This window comes from Cherax quadricarinatus, chromosome 100, assembly GCF_038502225.1.
Source record: "Cherax quadricarinatus isolate ZL_2023a chromosome 100, ASM3850222v1, whole genome shotgun sequence".
Taxonomy (NCBI): domain Eukaryota; kingdom Metazoa; phylum Arthropoda; class Malacostraca; order Decapoda; family Parastacidae; genus Cherax; species Cherax quadricarinatus.
The window spans coordinates 5,132,334-5,145,822 of record NC_091391.1 but is presented as its reverse complement, the minus strand read 5'-3'; the positions used below and the strand labels follow the sequence as shown (position 1 = coordinate 5,145,822).

General features: G+C 40.0%; 1 protein-coding gene across 3 annotated transcripts in view; it reads right to left on the bottom strand.

The window, feature by feature from the left end:
• Positions 1 to 855: 855 nt before the first annotated feature.
• LOC128704641 (protein zyg-11 homolog B) overlaps positions 856 to 13,489 on the bottom strand; it is a 203,544-nt gene continuing 190,910 nt past the window's right edge. For all 3 annotated transcript variants that reach the window (XM_053799749.2, XM_053799748.2, XM_053799750.2), the window contains 2 exons: positions 10,012 to 10,162; positions 856 to 2,506 (listed from right to left, as the gene is read on the bottom strand). In XM_053799749.2, the coding sequence (XP_053655724.1) occupies positions 2,355 to 2,506; positions 10,012 to 10,162 (303 nt within the window). In that variant the 3' untranslated portion in view covers positions 856 to 2,354. The remainder of the gene's footprint in view (positions 2,507 to 10,011; positions 10,163 to 13,489) is intronic.

Here is a 13,489-nt window from a genome sequence, read left to right as displayed (position 1 = left end):
GAGATGTCCTGTTTAAGGGCAATGTGTGGTGTAAATATTATGCAGAAAATTCGGAGTGTGGAAATTAGGAGAAAGTGTGGAGTTAATAAAAGTATTAGTCAGAGGGCAGAAGAGGGGTTGTTGAGGTGGTTTGGTCATTTAGAGAGAATGGATCAAAGTAGAATGACATGGAAAGCATATAAATCTATAGGGGAAGGAAGGCGGGGTAGGGGTCGTCCTCGAAAGGGTTGGAGAGAGGGGGTAAAGGAGGTTTTGTGGGCAAGGGGCTTGGACTTCCAGCAAGCGTGCGTGAGCGTGTTAGATAGGAGTGAATGGAGACGAATGGTACTTGGGACCTGACGATCTGTTGGAGTGTGAGCAGGGTAATATTTAGTGAAGGGATTCAGGGAAACCGGTTATTTTCATATAGTCGGACTTGAGTCCTGGAAATGGGAAGTACAATGCCTGCACTTTAAAGGAGGGGTTTGGGATATTGGCAGTTTGGAGGGATATGTTGTGTATCTTTATATGTGTATGCTTCTAGACTGTTGTATTCTGAGCACCTCTGCAAAAACAGTGATAATGTGCGAGTGTGGTGAAAGTGTTGAATGATGATGAAAGTATTTTCTTTTTGGGGATTTTCTTTCTTTTTTTTTGGGTCACCCTGCCTCGGTGGGAGACGGCCGACTTGTTGAAAAAAAAAAAAAAAAAAAAATTTATAAGGTTCAGTTATTCAGTATTTATTTGGTTTTGGGTGAGTAAGTGATCTTTGAGAAGACTTGAATTTATAAACAGGTAGTGTTTCTTTCATATTTACAGGTAATGAATTCCAGATTTTAGGGCCTTTTATGTGCATTGAGTTTTTGCATAGCGTGAGATGGACACGAGGAACATCAAAGAGTGATCTGTGCCTTGTGTTATGGTCATGTGTAATCCTTATAGAGAATAAACTTTGAATTGAATTTGAATCTCCACAAAAATTCGTCAAAGCATTTCAAAATTTTTATGTGTTAAATCACACTGCTTTGATTACAGGCTAATCTTAAATAAAATGGGTGGAACAGATATATTAAATTTGGCCAGTTTAGATCAAAACAAATTTTTTTATAGACAAATAACCCGCACATAGGAGAGAGAGAAGTTTCAATGATATTTTGGTCCAACTTGGGCCATTTACAGTCAGTCCAAGTCGGGCCAAAACGTTGTCATAAGCTTCTCTCTCTTACGTGCAGGTTATTTGTGTATTGTTCCAGTCATGGTATTGTGCCTGTTTGTTCTTCAAATTTTTATATAAATGCAGCATAGGCCATGCTTATTTTTAAGACGCTTAAACAAGCCAAACTGATTTGAAATTATGTATCTATGTATTATCTTATAAATAAAAGATATTTTTTTTTTTAACACGTCGGCCGTTTCCCACCGAGGCAGGGTGACCCAAAAAGAAAGACCTTCAACACTTTCACCATCATTCATATACAATCACTGTCTTTGCAGGTCTCAGATACAACAGTTTAGATATCACACCAAACAGCCAATATCCCAGGCATTGTACATACTTCCCACCTCCAGGACTCAAGTCCGGCTAACCGGTTTCCCTGACTCCCTTCGCAAAATATTACCCTGCTCACACACCTTCCTATGTACGTACTATTTGTGTTTTGGACTGTAATGTCCGTGCACATCTAAAAAACAACTAAGAAGTAAATAACAGTAAATCAGTTCCTCTTCGGGTTATTGATTCAGTGGGAAACAGCCGATATGATAATATAAAGTAAAATATAGATAATATATTAGTGTTCATGTAGTCAATATGTACATACATATGTAACCCAATTTCATGCAAATGCATTGATAACACAGATTAAATTTTTGGTTAAATTCCATTATTTTATTTTTACCTTCACTCCACAAGTGGGATTATATCTTCGGTAAAAATAGTTTCAAGGTAAATACACCTACCATCCGACTTACGACCGAGTTCGGTTCCGAGAAACCGGTCTTAAGTCAAAATAGTTGTAAGTCGAACTTTACTACTGAATATCAACAAAACATTTTTGTAATGACTATTTTATTGTTTTATTTTGGAATTTCATGTTTTACTTTACTTTTTATGTTGTTAGTACTGTATTTTATACTGTAAGGTTTAGGATAAACACTGTGTACAACACAAATAGTTGTTTATTTCCCAGAAATTTGGCATAAAAAACACGGTCGTAAGTCGAGTGGTCGTAAGTCGGATGGTAGGTGTATAAGAAAAGAAATTAGAATGAGAATAATATATAAGAGAAGAAACAGAATCCATACAATACAACAGCAAACATATTAAATGTTATCTTATACAAGATGATTGTTTTTCCTAATACTATGTCCTTATATTATAGTTCCTTGGTGTATCCGTTTTCCTGGAGTACATCAACGACTTTCTCGGCTAGTTCTCGCACGCAAGTGTTAGAGTGGGGTAATGCAACTAATTTCCGAAGAACGTCATCCACTCCCTCACGCACCAACATGTGGCAATACCGCTTGCCTGAAAGACAGAACATACTACTATCATGCATTAAATTTATTCCTTATCTTCTATAGACAGTACCTTATTTACATTAAGTAGCAAATAAATCACTATTCACAGAGTTTCACATGTGCATACACGAAGCCTCCGCATTTACAGCGCCTATTTTCAGCGTTCCATGTTTCCATTGGCTTTTAACTTAGCCAATGTTCCACTTGCTGGCGACTATCACTGGCGAGTGAAACATAACAGTGAAAACACGTAATGCTGACAAGAAGGTGCTGTATATATGGGGACCTTCCTGTATATATGGGGCCCTCCTGTATATATGGGGGGCCCTCCTGTATATATGAGGGCCCTCCTGTATATATGAGGGCCCTCCTGTATATATGGGGGCCCTATTGTATATATGGGGCCCTCCTGTATATATGGGGGCCCTCCTGTATATATGGGGGCCCTATTGTATATAAAGGGGCCCTCCTATACAGCTATCTGGATTCTACTAGTAATTTCTCGAAGATTACAAATCAAAATATCGTGGCAGGAACAAGTCACAATATGGAGAGGAAACTGTAGACAATGTTTGAGCCCATCTTGAACACTGGCTTTTTTTCTCCTCACCTCATCACCTGACCTTTCTATTGGCTCTCTCTTTGTCTCCTTCCTCTGTCTTCTGGTCTTTATGTTCTTTTCACTCACTCACAACTTGATAATTATCAAGGATGGACAGAAATGTCACTCACAGTTTTCTCTCCAAAGTGTGGATAATAATAAATAATGCATGGGAAGAGAGAGAAGAGTGCCTTATTATGAACAAACGAGAAAATTCAGTACACAGCAAGAGACGGGTAATATAAGAAATGTACAAAGGCAGAGAAATAAAGATGAAGATACTTTATTTTGGCATGATACAATCTTTGTACAAAGGTGAATTTCATTGAGGTGTGCATGCCGAAAGTTCCTTAACCCGTAAACGGTCCAAATAGATCAACGTTCAAATTTGTAGTGCTCCCAAAGTAGATCTATGTTTTTTTACAAATTTTCAAATATAACAAGAAAAAAAAATTGTAGATAAACATTTTTTTACACATTTTCAAATGCAAAAAAAAAAATAGATCTATGTTTTTTTACAACTTTCATTTGAAAAAATCTAATATAACAAGAAAAAAAAATTGTAGATAAACATTTTTTTACACATTTTCAAATGTAAAAAAAAAACAGCAGCAACAGACGATGCTACAGCAGCAGCAGACGATGCTACATGTACAGTGCAGCAGCAGCTGTACCACCAATAGTAGCGATGGTTGATTGGGGTTTATTATACAACCTGGCCAGCTTTTTAGGGTTGGCACTAGAAGCTTTCTTAGGGCCCACATACTTTATGCAAATGTTGTGCCACCAAAAATGGCTCAGGCCGCACATATATACGTTTTTGGGCGGTATGCGAGGCAAAATTTTTGCGAAAAAAGCGAGCGGTTTTGTAAGGGTTAATGTGCAGGGTTAATGTGCAGAGCATATTGAGTAAACTCGAGACTACCTATATTCAGTGAGAGCACTGCAGAGCAAAACAGTGAAGCATCATAGCCAAAAATTCCATCGACACAAGAAATATCCATTATACAGTGGACCCCCGCGGACCCCCGCATAACGATTACCTCTGAATGCGACCAATTATGTAAGTGTATTTATGTAAGTGCGTTTGTACGTGTATGTTTGGGGGTCTGAAATGGACTAATCTACTTCACAATATTCCTTATGGGAACAAATTCGGTCAGTACTGGCACCTGAACATACTTCTGGAATGAAAAAATATCGTTAACCGGGGGTCCACTGTACTTTGACTACAGGTACAGTGGTACCTCGAGTTTTGAACAACTCCCAACTCGAACAATAATGTAAGTGTATTTTTGGGGGACTGAAATGGACTAATCTAATTTACATTATTCCTTATGGGAACAAATTCGTTCGGTAACGGTACTCGAACAGCCTTCTGGAATGAATTAAGTTCGTAACCTGAGGTACCACTGTACTTTCAAAGGTACAGCTAGTGGGTCTACTTTAAATGCTAGTTAGAGACTCTTGATAAAAGGAAATGGCACTATTCTCCCCTTCCTTGGATCAAGCCTGATTACCTCCCATTTCCCAGGCACTGCTTGACCCCTATGAGTTTAGCACTTAGTCTGAAAATTTATTTTTTTTATTTATTAACACATCAGTCGTTTCTCACCAAGGCAGGGTGGCCCGAAAAAGAAAAACTTCCATCATCATTCACTCCATCACTATCTTGCCAGAGGCATGCTTACACTGTAATTATAAAACTGCAACATTAACACCCCTCCTTCAGAGTGTCGGCACTGTACTTCTCATCTCCAGGAATCAAGTCTGGCCTGCTGGTTTCCCAGAATCCCTTCATAAATGTTACCCTGCTTACACTCCAACAGCATGTCAAGTCCTAAAAACCATCTGTCTCCATTCGCTCTTATTTAACATGCTCAAGCATGCTTGCTGAAAGTCCAAGCCCCTCGCACACAAGACCTCCTTTACCCCCTCCCTCCAACCTTTCCTAGGCCAACCCCTATCCTGCCTTCCCTCCACTATAGATCTATACATTCTTGAAGTCATTCTATTTCGTTCCATCCTCTCTACATGTCCTAACCATCTCAATAACCCCTCCTCAGCCCTCTGAATAATAGTTTTGGTAATCCCACACCTCCTCCTAATCTCTAAACTACAGATTCTCTGCATTATATTCACACCACACATTGTCCTCAGACATGACATCTCCAATGCCTCCAGCCTTCTCCTTGTTGCAACATTCACCACCCATACCTCAGAAATAATTTTAATATTTCTTATTCTTGTGATTTCCAATCTGGACCAGAGACAGACTCCTGTACATGGTGGGGCCATTACAGTGTTTTGTCACTGTTAGATAATTTGATATATTCTTTTTAACAAATTGGCATCTTCCACCAATGTCAACAGAGCAATACTTGTATAGTATATAGCTCCAGTTAGGCAGGCTCCCTGGTCAAGCCTCAAGTCATGTGACCCCCGTTTGTACCCCACATGTAGGCCATCCCTTACAGGCCTCTCTCTCACTCTCAAGTAGACCTGGGGGACAGGCCGGGCTCCACCACATAAAGTAGGACCCCATATCCATGGAGGGTAAGTTCTAAGGACCTGCTGCAGATACTGAAACCACAGAGAGCAGCAAACCCTATATGTAAGTCCTATACATACCCATTCACCTCATCATTCATAGACCCATCTGCTGAAAAGTTCTCTCCTAAATATCTGAGTACATTCACTCCCTCGGTTTCCTGAAGCAGGCTTTTTCTGATTAATTTTTTGTACCAACTCAGCATTCTCAAGAGTACTGTAGTTTCACTGGTCTTCATTAGCGACCAACAAGCTTTTGAATTTTAAATCAAACCACAATTAACTTTCTGATCATCGTCTCTTCATCATTGGTGGTTGTGTCTTGCACCTGTGTACTTCTCACACCAGACTCACATGGTTACTTCAAGAAGGGGCCACCAGCATACCACTAAAAACTGTCAGGCCATTCCTATGTTGGGTAAATAGACACAAATGCAATTAATGTGAACATTTTATTGTGGCAACGTTTCACTCTTCAGGAGCTTTGTCAAATTTCACAAAGCTCCTGGAGAGCAAAATATTTCCACAATAAAATGTCACATTTGTTGCATCTATGCCCATTTGCCTAACATTTTGTCAATAAGTCTACTATTATTACCTTTTCATAACTAACCCACAAACTGAAGATGGAACGTATATAACATACTGGTCCATCCTGGACCATTATCCAAGTCCTTGATTTACAAACACATTGAGAATCTTCTGTACTTGGGGACCTTCTGCACTGCGTATAAAAATTATATTATCAACAATAATGATATTATACACAATAGGTGTCCCATAGCTGGATTGCTAGCGTACTTAGCTCACATACCGAGGTCCAGAGTTCGAATCTCGGGTATGGCTGGAAAACATTAGGGACGTGTTTCCATAAGACACCTGCTGTCCCTGTTCACCCATCAGTATAAAATGGGTACCTGGGTGTTTGTGGACTGGTGTAGGTCGCATCCTGGGATGAAACTGACCTAATTTGCCTGAAATGCTCAGCATAACAAGCAGCTTTCTATATAGTAGTATGTCACTGATGTCAGCTAGGTCTGTATATCTTGTACATATACTTGAAGAAATAAAGATATAAAAAATAATATAATATAGTATAGAAGATTCTCAACTTGTTCATAAGTCAAGGACTTACTGTACCAATATCATCCGAGTCTCTAGACAAATTCTCTGCCTCTCCTTTACCCCTGACATGCCTACTCTCTGACAGTCCTACCTTTAATGCAGTTTTGTCAGATTTATAAGCTAATTTACTACACCTACTGTGACTCCTAGGAAGGTGACATCAAATCACATGCTCTAAAGTACTGGCTCCCAACCTTTTCACCACCAAGGACCCCTTTTATTTAAATAAATTTTCCCACGGACCCCAGGTTTGGCATGTTCAATTTGTGATGAATGGTTTGAAAAACCGACAAGTTGAAGATTGAGACACTTATGCAGCATATGGGAATCTTTATTCAGGAAACGTTTCGCCACACAGTGGCTTCATCAGTCCAATACAAAGAGGAAGGAGTTAGGAGAGGAGGAGAATGAGGTAATCAGTCCCTCAACCTGGAGTCGATGTGTTCAGTCCATCAATCTTGTCGGTTTTTCAAACCATTCATCACAACTGTCAGACACTGCAGCATCATGGGAACTTGTTACAAAGAATTCTTCAACACTTGTTCAACCTTTGGACGAAGACCTACTTCGACTAGTGGATGGTACCACTATGACCCCGCCTCCACCTGCTTCACGTCACCTCACTACAGTATATAAGCCACGTCTACGGCCCTATGCTGTATATTCTACAAGATTGATGGACTGAACACATCGACTCCAGGTTGAGGGACTGATTACCTCATTCTCCTCCTCTCCTAACGCCTTCCTCTTTGTATTGGACTGATGAAGCCACTGTGTGGCGAAACGTTTCCTGAATAAAGATTCCCATATGCTGCATAAGTGTCTCAATCTTCAACATGTTCAATTTGGCAACTCATAAAGTACGACCAACAGTTTAAAAAAAGTGTCTAAAGGAATTCGGCTATTCCTGCAGATTTAGAAATGGCTTTGAAAACTTTTGAAGTTTATCTTTATTAGCCTTATCGTGAGTAATTATAGGGGTCCACAGGCTGAGAACCCCTACTCTAAGCAAGCTTGGGCAACAAAGAAGTTGTTTGAGGAGATTGAAAGTGTTTCCGCAAAGCTGCTAAAATGTACCGTGAAAAGATCATTGCTAGTAAGGAAGTACAGTGGTACCCCAAGTTTCGAACAGCTCCCGACTCGAACAATTATGTAAGTGTATTATTGTAAGTGTATTTTTGGAGGTCTGAAATGGACTAATCTAAACCATACCACGGATGGGGATAGAACCCGCGATCAGAGAGTCTCAAAACTCCAGACCGTCGCGTTAGCCACTGGGCCAACTAGCCACAATAAGATTCATCCAACTAGGTATATTTCTACACCTACTAGGTATATTTCTATTTCTATGGTGTAGAAATACCTAGTTGGATGAATCTTATTGTGGCTAGCTGGCCCAGTGGCTAACGCGACAGTCTGGAGTTTTGAGACTCTCTGATCGCGGGTTCTATCCCAGTCATTGGTATGGTTTGTTTGCAATCGTGTCATTACGATTACATGAGTCATGTTGGACTAATCTAATTTACATTATTCCTTATGGGGACAAATTCGTTCGGTAACTGCACTCGAACAGCCTTCTGGAATGAATTATTGCTGAAACTTGGGGTACCACTGTATACTTACATTAGAGAATTACACAAATCTTTCTGAAAATATTGCTTTCTTCCCAAGAACACGACTTCATTCAACAAATAGACGAAAATGTCATAACTTCATTGGTGAGCAACAAAAAATTTCTGGACCACATCACAACAGAATGGCTATCAGTAACAACATACAGTAAATGACTCTAGGAATAGTCACCACAATAATGACGAATTTTAAATGGAAGAATATCTGGTCTGATTGTGTCAACAGGTGGATCTTACATGATAAATTGGGATGGAATAAACTGGAAAGGAAGATGCTGAGGGATTACTGATGAGCTGTTTGAGTGTAAGCAATGTAATATTTTGTGAATGGACTCAGGAAAACTGGTTAGCCAGACTCAAGTCCTGGCGGTGAGAGGTACAGTGCCTGAACTCTAAAGGAGGGATTTGGGTTGTTTGCTGTTTGGAGGGACATCTAAACTATCATATATATATCCATCACTTGCAAGATAGTGATAGTGTGAATGATAATGAAAGTGTTTCTATTTCAGGTCACCCTGCCTCAGCCAGTGTTTAAAAAAAAAATTGTTAATAGATATCAGGGTTCATAAATTGGAAAGGAAATATTAAAAGAATGAGAATTATTAACTCCATGGGTAAGTGGAGAAGAATTCTTCCTCCATAAGCCACATGTGTGTCATGAAAGGCAACTAAAATGCCAGGAACAAGGGGCTAGTAACCCCTTCTCTTGTATAAATTACTAAATGTAAAAAGAAGAAAAATGTTCATTTATTTTTTGGGTCTCCCTGCCTCGGTGGGAGACGGCCAGTGTGATGAAAAAAATTAAGCAGCATACAAGCAAAGTATATTTTTTGTAATACACGAGTCGTCATTTACCGAGGCGGGGTGACCCAAAAATGAAATGAACATATTTCTTCTTTTTGCATTTAGTAATTGCAAAGTATTTACTAAGAGTAAATAAACATTTGTAAAGCTTTATCCATCACATAACGTATTCATGAGAAAAAGAAAATAACAGCAATCCTACCAGTGCAAAACATTAAACAGTTTCTGAGTCGCACTCATATGACAAGATGATATTATGTCCCTGGAAGATGTTTGTCTACAAACTAACTTCTCTCATGGTGTAGAACTATGCCTTCTGTGCTGTTATGTGTATCTAAATGGCTGACAGTCTATGATATATGTATTATCATCATTATGAATATTATAATAAGAATGTCATTTTTTTTAACACATCAGATGTTTCCCACTGAGGCAGGTGACCCAAAAAACAAGAAACACTTACATCATTCACTCCATCACTGTCAATACCACCGTAAATTAGAAGAACTTGGGTGATATCTTAATGAGGAAGTAAAATTTGCACCTAATTGTCTTATAAAAACTCATACAAAAATAATTCTGACACAGGTCCACATCCCTTTATCCGAAATTCTGAAATTCAAAAATCTCCGAAAACTGAAGTTTTTTCGTGGAGTGTGGAGAGTCAGTCATCTCAGTGCTGGGTCACGCCACCACGTGGCAACATTGAGAATCATTCTGAAATTAAAAAAAATCTGAAATTCGAAACAATACTGGCCCCAAGGGTTCCGGATGAAGGGATGTGGACCTGTATATACTTACTATTCTTTGTAGTAACATGATGTAGTGCCCACACCGCCCACAGCTGAACCTGGTGCATATTAAGAGCTGTAAGGAGCGGTATGAATGGCTGGAAAGAACGATAGGCCACCATTTCTTCCTTTGGTTGCTCCCAGCTTATTACCACTTTCCCCTGAAAATTCAAGAATCGGTATTAGCATACATATATGCACTGCATCAAATCGATACAAACCAATGTCTGACCAGCAAATCATATCACGGGTGTGGCATGCAAAGAGTACGTAACCATTATTTGGAGCATGTACACACCCTCATTGAAAGGCTATCTCCCCCAACCAGCGAACCAGGTACTAGGGTTGATGATGGGGCCCCGTCATTCAATCAGTACCCAGGTTCCAGCCAATGAGAAGATGGTTTTGGCAATCGCAGAGCTGATGTGGGTACCACTCACCTGTCTGCCCTTGTCATTCCCATTCTAGAGTTGGTTGAAGCACAGTCTGCTCTCTAGTGGCTTTTATTCTGCCTTGCTTACCGTGGAGTGCACTAATACCTATTCAATTCAAAGTTTATTCTCTATAAGGATTACAATGCTGAGTTTACAGAATTTGGTTATTGTGTGGTTTACATGTAGTAAAATAATAATTACAGAGTGTACCACTAGAACACCTAGCATGGCTAGGCATTTCGGGCAGACTTATATTAAATCTTAAGTTTAAAATATTACAAAATTATGAGGTAAGTTGGTATTATGGCTAAGTGACTAAATACTAGTGAGTTGAGCAATGTGGATGCTTTTGTTTTGGCACTATACACTATACATAGGCAGTAGGTAAAATGAAAGGGGGTAAGGCAGCCGGGATTGATGGGATAAAGATAGAAATGTTAAAAGCAGGTGGGGATATAGTTTTGGAGTGGTTGGTGCAATTATTTAATAAATGTATTGAAGAGGGTAAGGTACCTAGGGATTGGCAGAGAGCACGCATAGTTCCTTTGTATAAAGGCAAAGGAGATAAAAGAGAGTGCAAAAATTATAGGGGGATAAGTCTGCTGAGTATACCTGGTAAAGTGTATGGTAGAGTTATTATTGAAAGAATTAAGAGTAAGACGGAGAATAGGATAGCAGATGAACAAGGAGGCTTTAGGAAAGGTAGGGGGTGTGTGGACCAGGTGTTTACAGTGAAACATATAATTTTTATTTATTTTTTTTTTTTTTATTATCACACCGGCCGATTCCCACCAAGGCAGGGTGGCCCGAAAAAGAAAAACTTTCACCATCATTCACTCCATCACTGTCTTGCCAGAAGGGTGCTTTACACTACAGTTTTTAAACTGCAACATTAACACCCCTCCTTCAGAGTGCAGGCACTGTACTTCCCATCTCCAGGACTCAAGTCCGGCCTGCCGGTTTCCCTGAATCCCTTCATAAATGTTACTTTGCTCACACTCCAACAGCACGTCAAGTATTAAAAACCATTTGTCTCCATTCACTCCTATCAAACACGCTCACGCATGCCTGCTGGAAGTCCAAGCCCCTCGCACACAAAACCTCCTTTACCCCCTCCCTCCAACCCTTCCTAGGCCGACCCCTACCCCGCCTTCCTTCCACTACAGACTGATACACTCTTGAAGTCATTCTGTTTCGCTCCATTCTCTCTACATGTCCGAACCACCTCAACAACCCTTCCTCAGCCCTCTGGACAACAGTTTTGGTAATCCCGCACCTCCTCCTAACTTCCAAACTACGAATTCTCTGCATTATATTCACACCACACATTGCCCTCAGACATGACATCTCCACTGCCTCCAGCCTTCTCCTCGCTGCAACATTCATCACCCACGCTTCACACCCATATAAGAGCGTTGGTAAAACTATACTCTCATACATTCCCCTCTTTGCCTCCAAGGACAAAGTTCTTTGTCTCCACAGACTCCTAAGTGCACCACTCACTCTTTTTCCCTCATCAATTCTATGATTCACCTCATCTTTCATAGACCCATCCGCTGACACGTCCACTCCCAAATATCTGAATACGTTCACCTCCTCCATACTCTCTCCCTCCAATCTGATATTCAATCTTTCATCACCTAATCTTTTTGTTATCCTCATAACCTTACTCTTTCCTGTATTCACCTTTAATTTTCTTCTTTTGCACACCCTACCAAATTCATCCACCAATCTCTGCAACTTCTCTTCAGAATCTCCCAAGAGCACAGTGTCATCGGCAAAGAGCAGCTGTGACAACTCCCACTTTGTGTGTGATTCTTTATCTTTTAACTCCACGCCTCTTGCCAAGACCCTCGCATTTACTTCTCTTACAACCCCATCTATAAATATATTAAACAACCACGGTGACATCACACATCCTTGTCTAAGGCCTACTTTTACTGGGAAAAAATTTCCCTCTTTCCTACATACTCTAACTTGAGCCTCACTATCCTCGTAAAAACTCTTCACTGCTTTCAGTAACCTACCTCCTACACCATACACTTGCAACATCTGCCACATTGCCCCCCTATCCACCCTGTCATACGCCTTTTCCAAATCCATGAATGCCACAAAGACCTCTTTAGCCTTATCTAAATACTGTTCACTTATATGTTTCACTGTAAACACCTGGTCCACACACCCCCTACCTTTCCTAAAGCCTCCTTGTTCATCTGCTATCCTATTCTCCGTCTTACTCTTAATTCTTTCAATTATAACTCTACCATACACTTTACCAGGTACACTCAACAGACTTATCCCCCTATAATTTTTGCACTCTCTTTTATCCCCTTTGCCTTTATACAAAGGAACTATGCATGCTCTCTGCCAATCCCTAGGTACCTTACCCTCTTCCATACATTTATTAAATAATTGCACCAACCACTCCAAAACTATATCCCCACCTGCTTTTAACATTTCTATCTTTATCCCATCAATCCCGGCTGCCTTACCCCCTTTCATTTTACCTACTGCCTCACGAACTTCCCCCACACTCACAACTGGCTCTTCCTCACTCCTACAAGATGTTATTCCTCCTTGCCCTATACACGAAATCACAGCTTCCCTATCTTCATCAACATTTAACAATTCCTCAAAATATTCCTTCCATCTTCCCAATACCTCTACCTCTCCATTTAATAACTCTCCTCTCCTATTTTTAACTGACAAATCCATTTGTTCTCTAGGCTTTCTTAACTTGTTAATCTCACTCCAAAACTTTTTCTTATTTTCAACAAAATTTGTTGATAACATCTCACCCACTCTCTCATTTGCTCTCTTTTTACATTGCTTCACCACTCTCTTAACTTCTCTCTTTTTCTCCATATACTCTTCCCTCCTTGCATCACTTCTACTTTGTAAAAACTTCTCATATGCTAACTTTTTCTCCCTTACTACTCTCTTTACATCATCATTCCACCAATCGCTCCTCTTCCCTCCTGCACCCACTTTCCTGTAACCACAAACTTCTGCTGAACACTCTAACACTACATTTTTAAACCTACCCCATACCTC